The sequence below is a fragment of the Neoarius graeffei genome, chromosome 5 (genome assembly GCF_027579695.1).
Source record: "Neoarius graeffei isolate fNeoGra1 chromosome 5, fNeoGra1.pri, whole genome shotgun sequence".
Taxonomy (NCBI): domain Eukaryota; kingdom Metazoa; phylum Chordata; class Actinopteri; order Siluriformes; family Ariidae; genus Neoarius; species Neoarius graeffei.
Genome location: NC_083573.1, coordinates 38,793,886 through 38,812,403, shown reverse-complemented (window position 1 = coordinate 38,812,403; position 18,518 = coordinate 38,793,886). Strand labels below are relative to the sequence as shown.

General features: G+C 42.2%; 1 protein-coding gene across 1 annotated transcript in view; it reads right to left on the bottom strand.

The window, feature by feature from the left end:
- The window catches only part of necap1 (NECAP endocytosis associated 1), a 28,462-nt gene that overhangs the window by 3,702 nt on the left and 6,242 nt on the right, over window positions 1-18,518 (bottom strand). The window contains exons 2-7 of the mRNA XM_060920499.1: window positions 16,858-16,958; window positions 6,316-6,420; window positions 6,144-6,225; window positions 5,921-6,029; window positions 5,551-5,698; window positions 4,920-5,019 (exon numbers count right to left, since the gene is read on the bottom strand). Of these exons, the coding sequence (XP_060776482.1) occupies window positions 4,920-5,019; window positions 5,551-5,698; window positions 5,921-6,029; window positions 6,144-6,225; window positions 6,316-6,420; window positions 16,858-16,958 (645 nt within the window). The remainder of the gene's footprint in view (window positions 1-4,919; window positions 5,020-5,550; window positions 5,699-5,920; window positions 6,030-6,143; window positions 6,226-6,315; window positions 6,421-16,857; window positions 16,959-18,518) is intronic.

The window sequence follows — 18,518 nt, the reverse complement described above, 5'->3', positions numbered from 1 at the left end:
TTGAGTTTTGAAATTGAGATTGTCTTTTAGGCTGCACGGTGGTGTAGTGGTTAGCGCTGTCACCTCACAGCAAGAAGGTCCGGGTTCGAGCCCCGTGGCCGGCGAGGGCCTTTCTGTGCGGAGTTTGCATGTTGTCCGCGTGGGTTTCCTCCGGGTGCTCCGGTTTCCCCCACAGTCCAAAGACATGCAGGTTAGGTTAACTGGTGACTCTAAATTGACCGTAGGTGTGAATGTGAGTGTGAATGGTTGTCTGTGTCTATGTGTCAGCCCTGTGATGACCTGGCGACTTGTCCAGGGTGTACCCCGCCTTTCACCCGTAGTCAGCTGGGATAGGCTCCAGCTTGCCTGCGACCCTGTAGAACAGGATAAAGCGGCTAGAGATAATGAGATGATATTGTCTTTTATGAAACGGGGTAAACAAATCATTCCAATATTATTGGAGCTCACCTCACCTTGTATAAGGTGTAGATATAATTGTATGCAATGACCCTTTAAATAATGTTTTTTCAACTGAGGAAAACCATTGCAGCGCCACTGACCCACACCAAAGTCTGTTCTTGTTTCTGCGTTCTGGCAAATGCAATCGCGTCATGAGACAATCTGTGAAACACTGACTTGCCGCACTGTGCCCAGCGCTGTCTTTTGTTGCATGGATCTCCTTAGGTCTCTAATAACTTACTGTACCATGCACATCACCAGAATCAGGTCTCCCACCTCTACATCATTACCACTTCTCACGATGGACTCACACTCATGCACTCCCATTCCCACTTGTACATGTTGGACTGACTGTATTCTGCGTCTTGTATAGTCCAGGGGTTCTCAACCATTTTGGAGAAATGACTTCAAATGAACATTATGAATTTTCAGTAATCTCAAGCGTAGGCATTTTTGGTTCCTCCTCATTATTTACCATCATGTGAATCTATATTCAAGAAACGTTTCAGCATATTTGTGTGTTCGTTTATGACTTCTTGTCTTGAATCAGACTCACTTTATGTTATTGAAGAACTAGCGCAATTACAGTAGATGGATGGAGAAATTTGTCCATTTTTGTGGGTGAACGCCGAGGTTAGTGCAACATGTCAGGATAGTGAAAGAAGAGTGCTCGGAGAGCACAATATCCCCTGCTGGCAACTCTGCCATACAGTGGTGCTTAAAAGTTTGTGAACCCTTTAGAATTTTCTATATTTCTGCATAAATAGGACCTAAAACAATCAGATTTCCACACAAGTCCTAAAAGTAGATAAAGAGATCCCAGTTAAACAAATGAGACAAAAATATTATACTTTAGTTATTGAGAAAAACAATCCAATATTACATATCTATGAGTGGCAAAAGTATGTGAACCTCTAGGATTAGCAGTTAATTTGAAGGTGAAATTAGAGTCAGGTGTTTTCAATCAATGGGATGACAATCAGGTGTGAGTGAGCACCTTGTTTTATTTAAAGAACAAGGATCTATCAAAGTCTGATCTTCACAACACATGTTTGTGGAAGTGTATCATGGCACGAACAAAGGAGATTTCTGAGGACCTCAGAAAAAGCGTTGTTGATGCCCATCAGGCTGGAAAACCATCTCTAAAGAGTTTGGACTCCACCAATCCACAGTCAGACAGATTGTGTACAAATGGAAGAAATTCAAGACCATTGTTACCCTCCCCAGGAGTGGTCGACCAACAAAGATCACTCCAAGAGCAAGCCATGTAATAGTCAGTGAGGTCACAAAAGACCCCAGAGTAACTTCTAAGCAACTGAAGGCCTCTCTCACATTGGCTAATGCTAATGTTCATGAGTCCACCATCAGGAGAACACTGAACAACAAGGGTGTGCATGGCAGGGTTGCAAGGAGAAAGCCACTGCTCTCCATAAAGAACATTGCTGCTCGTCTGCAGTTTGCTAAAGATCATGTAGACAAGCCAGAAGGCTATTGGAAAAATGTTTTGTGGACGGATGAGACCAAAATAGAACTTTTTGGTTTAAATGAGAAGCATTATGTTTGGAGAAAGGAAAACACTGCATTCCAGCATAAGAACCTTATCCCATCCATGAAACATGGTGGTGGTAGTGTCATGGTTTGGGCCCGTTTTGCTGCATCTGGGCCAGGACGGCTTGCCATCATTGATGGAACAATGAATTCTGAATTATACCAGCGAATTCTAAAGGAAAATGTCAGGACATCTGTCCATGAACTGAATCTCAAGAGAAGGTAGGTCATGCAGCAAGACAACGACCCTAAGCACACAAGTCGTTCTACCAAAGAATGGTTAAAGAAGAATAAAGTTAATTTTTTCGAATGGCCAAGTCAAAGTCCTGACCTTAATCTAATCGAAATGTTGTGGAAGGGCCTGAAGCGAGCAGTTCATGTGAGGAAACCCACCAACATCCCAGAGTTGAAGCTGTTCTGTCTGGAGGAATGGGCTAAAATTCCTCCAAGCCGGTGTGCAGGACTGATCAACAGTTACCAGAAATGTTTAGTTGCAGTTATTGCTGCACAAGGGGGTCACACCAGATACTGAAAGCAAAGGTTCACATACTTTTGCAACTCACAGATATGTAATATTGGATCATTTTCCTCAATAAATAAATGACCAAGTATAATATTTTTGTCTCATTTGTTTAACTGGGTTCTCTTTTTATCTACTTTTAGGACTTGTGTGAAAATCTGATGATGTTTTAGGTCATATTTATGCAGAAATATAGAAAATTCTAAAGGTTTCACAAACTTTCAAGCACCACTGTAACTCTGGTAAAATACGACTGAATTGAATGAAATTGCAATATGCGTATTACCGACATATAACAAAGAATCCTGCCAAGTTTCGTGAAATTCCTCCAAAAATTGTGAGGGAAGTTGATTTCAGAAAGCAAGCACATCTTGATGAAACTGCCAAAGTACAAGTTTGTTAATAATCAAGGGCATAACTCTGGTAAAATTTGCCCAAATTAAACAAAATTTCAATATGCGTACAACTGTCATATACTGTAACAAAGATTTTTGCCAAGTTTCAAGAAATTCGTCCAAAAATTGAGAGAGGAGTTAAACGCTGGCTACTTTGAAGAATCTAAAATATGAAACTTGCTTTTTTAAACACTTGTTTGTTTACCACATAATTTCGTACATGTTCCATATATTATTTCATAGTTTTGATGTCTTCGGTATTGTTCTACAATGTAGAAAATAGTCAAAATACAAAAAACCCCCAAACCCTATGAATGAGTAGGGGTGTCCAAACTTTTGACTGGTACTGTATGTGGACATCTGACCTTCAGATCTATATGTGGGCCTTCCCAAACTTTTACCACAAATGTTAAAAGCACGCAGTTATACCAGTGTTGTAGTTGAGTCCCTAAACCTCGAGTCCGAGTCCAGTCTCGAGTCCCCAGTGTTCAAGTTCGAGTCAGGTCATTATAAATAAATAAATAATTCGAGTCGATCCCGAGTCAAGTTCAACACTCCAACTGCACCATTTGATGGTGGCTGTTTTAGCCTCGTGAACATCAGTTTGTTCCTGAACATGACGTATGAACAGGTGAATGTGCTTCTCTTTGTCAGGGAGCGTGGAGTATTCTGTCAGAGATGGTTGAGAGACAGATGTAAATACAGAAGGTGTGTTTATTAATACAACTGAGAGGGTAAACAATCCAGAACGACAGGCAAAATCATAAAACAGTGAAACAGACAATAGGTTCAGCGCGGCACAAACGGGCTATCATAGACTTGGCAGAATCAAAGACGAGAAACAGGAAACCAAATACGGAAATAAGGCTCAGTAATGTGTCAGGAATGCAGCTCAATACTTCGCAAAGTCAGTGTTTTTTCACAGTTTTTATATAGGCACGCCGATTGCACCTTAATCCTGTGCAGGTGCGAATTGTTTATGGTGTGCACGCACGAGAGTCCGCTTAGCATGCACACTATTCAGAGTGCGCCCGAGAGTCTATCTGATGCACATACCAGGGTGCGTAGGTGTGACACTCTTATACAAAATTAGTACAAAATTAATGTAGATATAAATATCTTATGCCAAATTATTATGGAGCGTTACAAAAAATAAAGAAAAAATCCGAGTCCTCGTCTCCAATTTACGAGTCCTAATGCAGTTAATGCACAAGTCCAAGTTGAGTCACGAGTCCTTAAAATTAGGGCATGAGTCAGACTCGAGTACTACAAGCCTGTTGTATACTACGTTTTGCATTGTATGCTGCAGCATTGCACTTTCCTTTCACTGGAACTAAGGGGTCTAAATCTGTTCCAGCACGACAATGCTCCTGTGCACAAAGCAAGGTCCATGAAAACATGGTTTGCCAAGGTTGAAGTAGAAGAATTCAAGTGGCCTGCGCAGAGTCCTGACTTCAACCCCACCGAACACCTTTGGGATGAATTTGAACGGAGGCCGATGCACCCCAGGCCTCCTGACCCAAGATCAGAGCCTGACCTTACTAATGTTCTTGTGGCTAAATACGCAAATCCAAAATCTAGTGGAAAACCTTCCCAGATGAGTGGAAGTTATTATAACAGCAATGGGAATGAAATCTGGAATGGGACATTCAAAAGGCATAGATGAGTGTTTGGCAAACATTTGGCCATCTAGTGTATTAAAAAAAAAAAAAAAACAGAGCAAAAAGAGGATATTGTGAGGGAACCCCTGGTACAGTCTGGTTATACTGCTCTGTATATAGATCCTGTTTAGCTTGACTCATGATTGGTGGTGGTGGTTGTGGTCTGTAAGCATATACTGTGCATTGCTCCATAAATGTCACAAATACAACTTGAAACTTGGTGCTGACTGTTTGGACTTCACTGTGATTTTACACTGGCCACCAGGCAGCGCCAAAAACAGTTTGAAACATGGTTGGACTCTGACCAAACCTGTAACTGGACTGCTGTCTCAAGCTCTTTTACAGATGGTGCTTTACCTGTCGGATGTAAAATCTCCCCACAGGTCAGCATTTGTGCTCGGAGGTGTTGGCTGGACCAAAGTGTTTGAATCATTGCTGTCTAAATCCAGCAAACAACCTGAGGACAAAAAAATCATGAGTGGAGACCTTTACAGTGCCTTGTGTAAATATCACCACCATCCCCCTGAAGAACCTGGAACTCAAATGGTCTAAACTAAGGATTATACATCATGAATAGACACAAAATGTCCCATAATATTGAAGTGGGGCAGAAAAGTCATTATGTTTCACAAAATTAAAATCTCAAAAGTCCTCACTGCATAAGTATTGACCCCCCTTTGCTGTGAATCTGCTGCAATCAGGTGTCATTAGAAGCTACACAATTAGTTGAATGAAGTCTTTCTGTATGCAATTAAAATATAACGTCATCCCAATACAGGAAGGCTTCCAAGTTTGTTTTTTAGAGATCAGACGAAAACAAACAGCATCATAAAGACTAAGGAGTTATCAAAGTATGCCTGGGATATAGTGTAGTTCTTGAAAACTATTAATCAGGAATTGATTATTAATAAAATCCCAATCTTTGAACATCCTGTGCAGGTGATTAAAAAAAAAAAAAAAACAGATCCAGTCATAAATTACAAAATACCTATGTTGCTTCCACTCGTGAGTGGCTCGGTGTTGTTATTGGTGGACGTGGCTGAAGGAGGCGGAGCAATTTTGCCACTCGGAGGAGGTGGAAGTAGTCCAAGGCCACCTGAACTTTGTGGACGGGACTTTTCTCGCTTTTTACTTTGCTAGATAATAAACGAAAGGGATGAGGTAAATTAACAAAATATTCTAGGTACTGAATATAAAGCCTCCTTTACAAATGTCTAAGCTCGAGCTTAATCTTAAGAATCAAACTGCTGTTCAATCTATTCAATATACAGTACCTCAACCTCAATGTATGTATTACAGAAAATGGCAGCATAATCTCTTTATATGTGTGGGATAATGTGAACATAAAGAGCCTTTACCCCAATGTTAAGAGTGATGGTCTGACCTTCTTTAAAACCCAAATCTAATTTAGGGCCCAAGTCTGGAGTTTGAGCCTGCTTACTCAATTCATTGTCCTGCTTCACCCACCTGAGAGAGAAAGAGAGAGAGAGACACCATTACAGAGAGCCATTAGAGCCACACGCTTACCGGTCCAATGGGTCATAAAACCAAAATGATATGATCACAAGAAACATAGCCTACTTGAAATGATCCTGCAAAGCCACGTTGAAATCAAACGCATCTCCCCGGTCACCAAATCCAATGCCAATAAAGGCACTACGACCTGAAAAAGAAAGAGTGGGGCTGCTTGATGTCTAATTTTGAGAGATGATATTTCATTCAGATTGAAAATATAAAACGGTATCTAACTCACCGCTGTCATCTTGAATCCTAAGAACAAAGTAGCGGCTTGAGTCACTTACAGTTTCGACTGCGATACCAGGATACTGTTCCACCGGGGCTTGAGCAAACAGCTCCCCTACAGGACAGGATAGGACAGGACAGCATTAATTAGCGGAACCACTCTCTATTCTTGCCCTAAACAAACAAACAAAAAAAAAAAAAAAAAAAGGAGCAAGGAAAAAAAAAGGAAGGGAAACAAACAAACAAAAACACATAGCTATATTTTTGCTATGTTAAATAAGAACGTGTTGCATTGGAGAAACAGACAATAGTACGGGTTACATTTTATGGATCTAAGTAGCCTGCACATCAAGTCAAGTTAAATATATTTTTGTTTAAATTTTCTAAAAAGAGAAAAGGATCATGAGATGTAGCCCATTCAGAAACGGTCCTGTATAAGGAAGGAAGCAAGCATCACTTTGCTTCTGGGTGAACTGAATGAATAAATAAATAAATAAATAAATAAATAAAACAAAAACTGCATAACCTTAATGAAAATACCAAACTACAATTATATTTCTACAATTATGATATAGCACGCTCATGAATACAATGTGATTTTTGACCAAAATCAGTTCTTTTGTTTTAATCAAATCAAATCACTCGCACAACACTTCTAGGATGTTAAGAATACCCACAAAAAAATCTAATACTTTTCCTTTATCAGAATGCTCTTTTTTCACAGCATCAGAATGCTCTTTGGCTTCATCATCATCAATGGTATTTAAGCAGACACTTATCCAGAGTGACATACAACATACCCAGAGCAGCCTGGGGAGCAGTTAGGGGTGAGGTGCCTTGCTCAAGGGCACTTCAGCCATTCCTGCTGGTCCAGGGAATTGAACCAGCAACCTTTTGGTCCCAAAGCTGTTTCTCTAATCTTTAGGCCATGCCTTCCCCCAGGCTTATGCTATATGAGTTTTAGTTAATTAATATTGCAAGATTTATTGTACATCCCTTCCCTACAGTGTTCGGATATGACAACCTTGGATTCCAGGCAATACCAGGAAATATCACCTGGATACTTATCATTTTTCCAGTGAATCACAGCCACAGAGTTTGCGTTTTAAAAAACACCTTTCCTCCTGCATGTTTGCTAAATGGATTATTTGACGGACGGACAGACTGTCAGGATGGCTGTAAAAAACCATGAGGTGGCACTTTGAGCAAGCAATGGATGACATTCTGGGTGAGGGGAAGTGCACGGCCATAAAATGTCATGGTTCAATTTTCCAGTAGCAAGATTAGAGTTGAGCTATCAGGACGACTCATAACAATTACAGAACTTGCATTAATTTTTCCAAGTATATAGATACATCTGTAGATGCGCTGGGACACAATCAGTGATGTTTCCTGAGATCCTCAGGTGTTTCGGGTCTCACATCATCAGACAAGTTCCCTCAGGCGACCCAGCCGGGGTTGGTCAGGCCCCGACTTGTGTCCCAGCTAGGGATGGCGAAAACTAAAAAAAATCTTGACCGACCACCGAGTCTCATTAGCCGGTTAAAGTCGGGTAACCTATGAGTTTAAACAGGGATGCAAACGGCGCGCCTTTTGGAGGATGCCGCCTTTTTCACGGCTGAATCGTGCAGATCCGATTTTTTTGGGGGGGGGGGGGGGGGGGGGGCGTTGGAGTGTCTGAATAATTTCATCACAGTAAATTCTGTATTAAAGTTGCTAAGTGGGCAGGTGCCGTTGCGGTCCGTGAGGCGTGGGAGGTGTGTGTGTGTGTGTGTGGGGGCAGTGGGTCGGAGGGCTGCGCACATTTTCGCGGAAGCTGCGCAGGTGTGCACGGCTTTCTGATTTGCTGTTTTCTTCTCGTGCTTCCTGTGTTTCGTGGACTGTGGCGGCGTTTGCTTGTTTAGTAATTTTAATACAGAATTAAAACTTAAAAAAAATTAAACACTCTTAAAAATTAAAAAACACTCTTAAAAAACAAATTTCACACTCTGTGTCTCTGCTCGCAGCGCGCGGATGGGGGAGGGGCTGCTCGCTCTCACACACACACGAGGGAGGGGCTGCTCCCTCTCAGAGAGAGACACACACAGTTCAGTGCAGCTCCTGCTATAGCGACTGCTACGCGCACTGCATCACTCTCACAATTTCCCACAGGGGAATTGTCTCTAGTTTAACCGACAACCAAAAAAAATTAACCAGTTGACGTTGATTCGGTCAACCATCGGTCAAACGGTCATCGGTTAACATCCCTAGTCCCAGCATTATTAGCCCACTTCTCGGACCTTCTGATCCAAATCCACCTCGAGGCCATCTCCACAGCCTCTGAGGTGGACTTGATGGCTCTCCTCTTTGCTGCTCCTGTGATGCCGAGCAGGGTGTAGATCTTTCACAGGGAGCGGGCAGCAAAGTCTCTGCACCCCACTTCGACTGGCTCACAGCGAGCTTTCCAGCCCCTCCTCTGGCACTCCTCAATGAGCTCCTGATACTTGAGTCCCTTGCGCTCATTGGCCTCTTCCATGCGGTCCTCCAAAGGGACTGTCAGCTCCAGTAAGAGGGCCTGCTTGGAAGATGCAGATGTTAGCACCACATTTGGTCTCAGGGATGTTGGGGTTATGAAGTCTGGGAACTTGAGCTGTCTGCCCAAGTCAACCTGAAGTTCCCAGTCTGATGCCATGGAGAGCAGGCTGGCTGATGGCGAAGGCTTTAGCTGTGGCTTCTCTCCAGCCTTTATGAAGGCGATCTTCCTCTGGCTGCGAATGTGTTTGTTGGTGGCCACTGCCCTAGAGATGGCCTCTGCCATGATCCTCAAGACCTGGTCATGTCGCCAGCAATATCAGCTCTCCCCAAGGGCTGCTGAGCAGCTACTCAAGGTCCTCCTTCCTGGACAGAGTGGACAAGTTGGAGTGTTGCTCTTGCCCCAGGTGTGCAGGTTGGCTGGGCTGGGGAGCACATCATAGGCAGCCTGACTCATGAACTTGATGCGCTGTGGTTCTGCCTTCCGGATGTCATTCCAGCTCAGTTTCTTCTCTAGCGCTCCTTCCCACCTCATTCATGCCCCCTACTTCCACATGCTCACCATCCTGCTCATCCTCACTTCCTCCACACCTGCTCAGACCTCCTCCAGGACCAGGTGACGTCCGACTTTACCACACGCCTTGTCATATCGTGGTTGTGGGATGGCTCCCAGTCCTGCTCGCCCAGTTGCCACTGTGCCCAGCCGGGACTCCACTTCCTCCAGCCCCTCCTGCATTCTCCACTTCCTGCCCATCCGCACTACAGTGACTGCCGATTCCACTGTGGAGTCCCTGGAGTTGCTATAGGCTAGAGCAGCGTTTCTCAACCTTTTTTCAGTCACGGCACCCTTCAGAAGTATGCAAATTCTCAAGGCACCCCCATATAAAATATACGCAGTCACGCTGACCATACGCTGATCCCAGCAGTGACGTTGTGACATGGGAAAGGGGGCCATGAGACAAATTTTGATGATGCATGAGATGGCGATGATCTGCATTAGTGTAACTTTCATTTTATTTATTTCAATGTTAGAATGTATAATTTTGACGGCACCCCGGTTGAGAAAGGCTGGGCTAGAGCCTCCCTTAAGGGCTCAAGGGCACTTCAGCCATTCCTGCTGGTCCAGGGAATTGAACCAGCAACCTTTTGGTCCCAAAGCTGCTTCTCTAATCTTTAGGCCATGGCTTCTCTCAGGTTTCTGCTATAAGAGTTTTGCAATATTAATTAACTTAAATTTATTGTACATCCTTTCTCGAGAGCGTTCAGATAGGACAACCTTGGATTCCAGGCAATACCAGGAAGTATCACCTGGATACACATCATTTTTCTAGTGAATCACAGCCACAGAGTGTGCGTTTTAAAAAACACATTTCCTTATGGGTGTTTGCTAAATGGATTATTTGACGTATGCACTCTCAGGATGGCTGTAAAACCATGAGGTGGCACTTTGAATAAGCAATGGACGACACTTTGGGTGAGGGGAAGTGTACGACCATAAAATGTCATGGTTCAATTTTCCAGTAGCAAGATTAGAGTAACAGTATTGAAACTTCTAATATCAGGACAACTCAATTATAGAACTTGCATCAATTTTTCCAAGATATTATATGACACACATAGGGTGTGCAATGTATTGTGATGCATGTAATTTCAGCCAATCAGATTCAACATGTGGTGTAAATAGTCTATGAAATGTTACATTCCTTCATTTTTCTTACAAAATTAAACACCTTTTCGCTTTAAAACAATAAAAATAGCTATATATTTCTCCTTTACTTGTTTTTCCATCATCCTGAATTCATTCTGGGGCTGAAACTAATGAATGATCTTGAATGACCCAGATATGTATCAGTAATTATAGAGCAGATTGAAGATTGCCTTTAGTGCCTGATGTACTGCTAATATGGATCACTCCATGCTTTTTAAAAATAGCAAGCAGGTGATGATAAAAGGAGGACGACATGGCGATTGGGAAAAAAATAAAATAAAAATCAGCAGGATTTTCCAGGTGCTGTAGTTCATGTATATTTGAATCACCCAAAATGGATTTCTGCATACTGTATGTTGATCCTATTTTTAACAAATCTTTAATGAAAAAAAAAAAAAAGTTTCCAGAGTACACATCTTACTCAGAGAACAGAGTGTAGAATAGCTTACTTATACTTCCAGGTTGACTTTTTATTTCTGGATTCTTGAATATTTGATTTCTAGACAATTAAGTGATTCAATATTTTAAAAAAACACTGTATATACACAGTACCAGTCAAAAGTTTGGACACACCCATTCATTCAAAGGTGTTTCTGTATTTTGACTATTTTCTACATTGTAGAACAACACTGAAGACATCAAAAGCATGAAATAACATCTGGAACGTATATGGAATTATGTGCCTTGTCTTGGTCCCGTAACCCTACCCGGACTTGTGGGGGCTCTTTTTGAGCGACTATTTCACCAGCCTTCTCCACTGTGTGCGGTCTTGGGCAATAACCCTAACCCATAGCTACAGCATCAATCGTTTACCGCAATGCATTATGGGTGATACCCAGGGTCAGCTCCGCCGTATTGTTTACTTTCGCCTTTGTTAAAGGAGAACTGAAGGCAAATTTTTTATTATCAAAATTCTATTTCTCATTTTATTAAATATAGGAATGCATTTTTGAGAGCTATTTTGTCGCTGCTATAGCGAGTTAGTGTTTGAAATACGCTCTGTAATATATCAGTCCATATGTCAAAGCAACGGCCGTAAACAAGATGCGTTGAGACCTGTGCGAGACTTCGTAGGACGGAAGTAAAACGTACAATGGAAATCAAAGTGACCGACATCTGCCAGCGTTGTCAAAAGACGCGCGCGCCCCCTTTCGAATGCTGATGTAATCAAGCCGGGAGTTTTATTTGTTTTGATAGCGATCAGGAAAGTTTGAAAAAAGTAGGCAATAATCGTCATTTAAACTCGTTTTTGTGCAATATTTCGTTTGGAAAACAGTTTTCAAAATGGCGGCACTGACACCTGGCTGACACTTCACGTTTCGAAGTCTTGCACAAGTCTCGTGAAGATCACGCGGATAAGCGACGCCTGCCGTGGACCAAACGAACTAAATTCAACACGGCTAAAAACCGAATAGGCCGATAAGTATAATATTTAATTGCGATTAGTTGCCAATACGAGGCACGATATAAGGTTACTAAAACTGAAAACGTCATTGAAGAACATGTTAAGAAATAAAGCGAGTTTAAAAATGACTTCAGTTCTCCTTTAAACACTGCACTGTTCTGTCTAAGTGGTTTTAACCATGTCTAAAGTGAATTGCTGTACGCCCTACTGTGTCTCCACAACAAAGAGAACACCTAATTTGAGCTTTTATCAGCTGCCAGTTGAGAAGAAGAGAAGAAAGAAATGGATAAGTTTAATCCGCAATGAAAACCTTCAAACTGAATCGAAATGGACAAGTGTTTGTAGCTTACATTTCTCTGGTGGGAAAAAGACGTACATAAACTGCGACCCAGCAATATTTCCACGGTCTGTGGAACGGCCTTTGGTTATAGAAGATTATAACAATTGACAAAGTTCATCGTCTGAAACTAGCGATATTCCAGAGCCTGTAAAACAAAGAAGCATTCTTCGGCCTTTGCCTCTCAATGTACCAAAGCACTCGGCAGCCGAACGAGCCTGTCGGACCGATAAAACTCCCAAACCATGAAGGGTTCTCTATCGGGTATGTATAATGCTCAGTGTACCTCACTAGCGGCATTTATACTAAACATGACACGGCAGATCAGCGGGTTTCCAAAGTTTTTTTTGTAATGTTTCCTGATAAGTTTTCTTTAACTAAATCATTCATTACCTCACCTGGAACAGAGTCAACCAGGGAGCGAGGTACTGTTTTTGGTGGGGTTTCTTTGTGAATGATATTACAGGAAAACGGCTGAACCAATCTTCATGAAACTTTCAGGATAGATGGGCATTGGTCTCAAATAGAACCTCCAACATTTTGAGGGTCATCCGGTCAAGGTCACCAAAAAGGTCAACATTTTTTTTTTTTCGCAAGGTCTTCCTTCATAGTCATTCAGATGTGTTCTGATTGGCTGACAGCAGTACAGTGTGCGAATGAGAATCAGAACTATGTTGATTGGCCAAGTATGTTCACACACAAGGTCACAAATCAAGGTCACCAAAAAGGTCAAAATCGTTTTTTCGCGATATCTTCCTCCATATTCATCATAAGTGCTACCGGGAGAGGTTTGTTTTGTCTGGCAACACTTGTTTATAAATGTTTTGATGCTGTTCATCTGGGCCCGGGATCACGAAGCAATCTTAGACTTAAGTCAAAAGTTGATTTTTCATAATAGTTTCCCTTACTGCATCTGTAACTTTCATTGTGCTGGATCAAGATTAAGTACAAGGCGAAGATTTCATTAGAACAAAGCTTCTTAGAAAATGGTAAGGAATAACTGAAGATTAAAAGTGGGTGGTAAAAGAGAGCAACTGGACTTGCTTGAAGATTCTTGAAGACGTTTCACCTCTCATCTGAAAGGCTTCTTCAGTTCTGTCTGACTAATAGGGAGTATCGGGTATTTATCCTCTCATGGATGAAAAGCAATCCTAAGAGTGCGAAGCAATCCTATCAGGATAAATACCTGATAGTCCCTATTAGTCAGACAGAACTGAAGAAGCCTTTTGGATGAGAGGTGAAACGTCTTCAAGAATCTTCAAGCAAGTCCAGTTGCTCTCTTTTACCACCCACAGTTTACTATGACCTGGATGACTGAGAATCTTCACAGACATGAAGATTAAAAGAAACAAATTTAGACTTAATTCCAAGATTGCTTCCTGATCCCGGGTCCTGTAGTCCGGGGGTGTTTTTTTTACCAAAAACCCCTTCGTACCTTCTCACCAAGCTTGATATGGATTGCGATTTTCCTGCTGTAAACCCTCGACATGTTATCCACCTCTTTAAATCACCAATTTCATTGTCTTCCACAACGGAGCATGGCAAAATCGCTCCCCTCACATCGCTCTCACGTAAAATGAATCTGACATCTGCTATATCGCTCAACTGCTGACCCCGGCTATCCCCCACAATGCATTGTGGTAAACAAGTGATGTAGCTATGCTTGGGGGCTATACTTAGTGTTTCTGCAAAGGTCTTCTTGGTCCATTCACTGATGATGTCTGCCCATTTTTTTTCTCCGTCTGCACCGCCTCCTCGCTCCATTGACTGTTCCTTGAAGGGTCTTGGCCAGCCCATGTGATCTCGTTATGTGTCCATACCAATTTAACTTTCTTCTTTTCACACCGCTGTCAGCAGGTCCGCATACCGTCTCCTGTGTTGTTTGATTTTGCGCATGTCCTCATTTGTGACATGGTCTGTGTACCTTCTGCCAAGAATCTTCCTGTAACATTTCATTTCTACAGCTTGGAAGCTTAGCGGTCAGTGTCCAGGACTCGCATGCAAACAGAAAAATGGAGAGCAGTAGAGCATATAATAGTTCCAATTTGGGTTTAAGGCTGATGTTCTCATCTTTCCAGTTGGGTTTAAGTTTGTCTAGGGCTTTAGCTGTTAGTGCTGCTCTTGCCAGGACTTCTGTCCTGGAGCAGTCTTCACTGATCATTGCTCCCAGATATTTTCATTTCTTTCCAGCCTCAAGTTTGTTGCCGCTAGCTGTGATTTTTGTTTTGATTGGTTCCTCTTTGTTCGTCATCGACTTGATTTTCCCAGCACTTATTTCCATGCTGTACTTGGCCAATGTTACATCTATACAGTTCACAAGTTTTGAAAGTTTTTCTTTGGACCCAGCCAGCCTGTCAACATCATCAGCAAATCTAAGGTTTGAGATGGTGCATCCTCCAATACTGACCAAGCAAGAATGATGTTCAAGTGCCTCAGTCATTATACAGTTGTGGTCAGAAGTTTACATACAGTGGCATGAATGCCATCTTGGATATGAAGGTCATGGCAATATTTGGGCTTTCAGTAATTTCTTTGAACTGTTCTTTTTCTGTGGCAGAATGATTGTACAGCATACATCTTTAAAAAACACTAGAATTTGGTGCGCAAGTTTTAATTTTCTTTGGGTTTTCTGAAATCAACACAGGGTCAAAATTATACATTCAGGGTCAAACATTTACACATGCTCACTTAGATTATTAATTCAGAGGGGCTGAAACTTCCAAAATGTCTTATCTTGCCAAAGCCGAGGTCTCTTAACTTCCTGTTAGTGATCATGATTGACTACAGCTGGTAGCTTCTCTGTGCCTTCATAAAAAGGGTTTGTTTACAGCACTCATTGGAGTGACCAAAGATTGAGTTGTTTGGCCACAATGACCACCATGTACAGAGGGACACTGTACCAGCTGGTGGTGATGGTAGGATCATCATGCTCTGGGGCTGTTTTACTGCCAGTGGAACTGGTTCATTGCACAAAGTGGATGGAATAATGAAGGAGGAGGACTACCTCAGAATTCTTCAGCATAAACCATCAGAAACTTGAACACGACTTGGGACTTACAACAGGACAGTGAACCCAAACACACAGAGCTGGTTGTGGAGGATAAAAAAGGCTAACATGAAGCTTAAAACAAATCCTGACTTCAACCCTATTGAAAATATATGGACTGTGCTTATAAGTCAAGTCCATGCCAAGAAGAAAAAACAAATTTAATTGAATTCTACCGTGAAGAGTCGTGAAATATCCAACCAGAATTCTGCCAGAAGCTTGTTCATGGTAAACAAAAACTTTTGGTCAAAGTGAATCTTGCGAAGAGACATTTTACCCAAATATTAGGTGTGCTGTATGTATATTTTTGACCCTGTGTGTATAATTTTGACCCTGTGTTGATTTCAGAAAACCCAAAGAAAATTAAAACTTGTGCACCAAATTCTAGTGTTTTTTTTAAATTAAAGATGTACGCTGTACAATCATTATGCCACAGAAAAAGAACAGTTCAAAGAAATTACTGAAAGCCCAATATTGCCATGACATTCATGTCACTGGGTGGCATGGTGGTGTAGTGGTTAGCACTGTCGCCTCACAGCAAGAAGGTCCTGGGTTCAAGCCCAGCGGCCAACGAGGGCCTCTCTACATGGAGTTTGCATGTTCTCCCCGTGTCCGCGTGGGTTTCCTCCGGGTGCTCCGGTTTCCCCCACGGTCCAAAGACATGCAGGTTAGGTTAACTGGTGACTCTAAATTGACCGTAGGTGTGAATGTGGGTGTGAATGGTTGTCTGTGTCTATGTGTCAGCCCTGTGATGACCTGGCGACTTGTCCAGGGTGTACCCCGCCTTTCGCCCGTAGTCAGCTGGGATAGGCTCCAGCTTGCCTGCGACCCTGTAGAACAGGATAAAGCGGCTAGAGATAATGGATGGATGGATTCATGTCACTGTATGTAAACTTCTGACCACAACTGTATGTTCTAAGAATACACTGAACAAAGTAGGTGAAAGGAGACCTCCTTGGCAGACCCCAACTGATGTGTGAAACCATTTCGCCACTGTACCTCGGACAAGTACAGCACTGCTAACTTTAGCATACACTTGTCTAATGGTTTGTATTGGTTTTTTGCACGCGTTGAATTTTTTCCATATTTGCCCATTATGTGGTAAATAAAAGAAAAAGTTAAAAAAAATGTGTTTCATATTTTAGATTCTTCAAAGTATCCAGCGTTTACCTTGATGATGCTTTGCACACTATTGGCATTATCTTAACCAGCTTCATGAGGTAGTCACCTGGAATGCTTTTCAATTAACAGCTGTGCCTCGTCAAAAGTTAATTAGTACGATTTCTTGCCTTCTTAATGCAGCCAAGATCAAACAGGAAATAATAGAGTAAATAGCTCTATTCCACAACTGTAGCAATCCATATCATGTCAAGAACCGCTCAACTAAGTAAAGAGAAACGACATCCATCATTACTTTAAGACATGAAGTGACTTAATTAATAAAAATAAAGAAAAAGCATTGAATTAGAAGGTGCGTCCAAACTTCTGACTGCTACTGTACACACTAATATATGTGTGTTATTCATGGGTACTACATCTTCTGACCTGAGATCTTATCCTCTAGCTTAATATAGGCAACTTTTCCCCTGGCCGTCACTCTCATTCGTCCTGTCCAGTCAGGAGCGTCTAACTTCCAATCAGCTGCCCTGCAAGACACAAAAACAAACAAACAGATGATTATCCAATATGCATAACCGCTTATCCTGTGCAGGGTCGTGGGCAAGCTGGACCCTATCCCAGCTGACTACGGGCGAGAGGTGGGGTACACCCTGGACAAGTTGCCAAGTCATCGCAGGGCTGACACATAGAGACAAACAACCATCCACACTCACATTCACACCTACGGTCAATTTAGAGCCACCAATTAGCCTAACCTGCATGTCTTTGGACTGTGGGGGAAACCGGAGCACCCGGAGGAAACCCACACAGATACGGGGAGAACATGCAAACTCCACACAGAAAGGCTCGAACCCAGAACCTTCTTGCTGTGAGGTGACAGTGCTAACTACTACACCACCAGACAGACAGTTCAAACTCTTTGACAAGTGATGGTACCCTTTTCAGTAAATGTAACAATTACACCATGCTATCGAGGGTTTTATGGGATGGGTTTTCACAAAGCTGTGGGGTTCGAACTTTCCATTTGAACTTGAGCAACCTTTATACTTGCTGCCCAATAGTTGATAGTGTGTTCTCTTATTAAGTGTACTGAGTGACATGGTAGTTCCATGTTACTGTGTGTGGCACTTGAACAAATGTATCAAGCACAACTCTGTTAGGATTTTTAAGTATAGTGGATTCTTAATGGGGGTGGCATGATGGTGTAGTGGTTAGCGCTGTTGCCTCACAGCAAGAAGGTTCTGGGTTCGAGCCCAGTGGACAACAGGGGCCTTTCTGTGCAGAGTTTGCATGTTCTCCCCGTGTCCGCGTGGGTTTCCTCCGGGTGCTCCGGTTTCCCCCACAGTCCAAAGACATGCAGGTTAGGTTAACTGGTGACTCTAAATTGACCGTAGGTGTGAATGTGAGTGTGAATGGTTGTTTGTCTGCATGTGTCAACCCTGCAATGACCTGGCGACTTGTCCAGGGTGTACCCCGCCTCTTGCCCATAGTCAGCTGGGATAGGCTCCAGCTTTCCTGTAACCCTGCACAGGATAAGCGGTTATGAATAATGGATGGATGGCTTCTTACTGGTCACTTTATGAGATACACCTTCTTTAAGGTAGAAACGACTAGCGCAGGGGTGGGCAATTATTCTTTCCATGGGGCCACGTGAGAAACAGAAAATTTTGTGGAGGGCCGGACCAAAAGGCTGAACTAAATTCTGCATAATATTAATTGTATTTCTTTATATAAAGCAGTAAATAACATAGCTTGTAAAAACAGCTAAGACTGGTAAGAGTATGGAAAAAACGGGGTTGCCTTACAAAAAATGTCATTTATTCAATCAAATTTCCCAAAACAATGGTTAACAAAATGTGAACATTTGTACCGTTTTTTTTTTTCAGTCACATTCACCCCAAAAACACAATAAAGACATCACGGTATTGTCTTTCTACTCCACATATCAAGCAAGATACATCATATTATAATAATGATGCCCACATTTGTAGTCTAATCACCTCATTTGGTGTTTTTCAGTTTTTTATTTGTTCAGTGAGAGAAATCTAGTCTCTGTTGGTCTTTAACGAGTGCATCAGAGTCAGGTT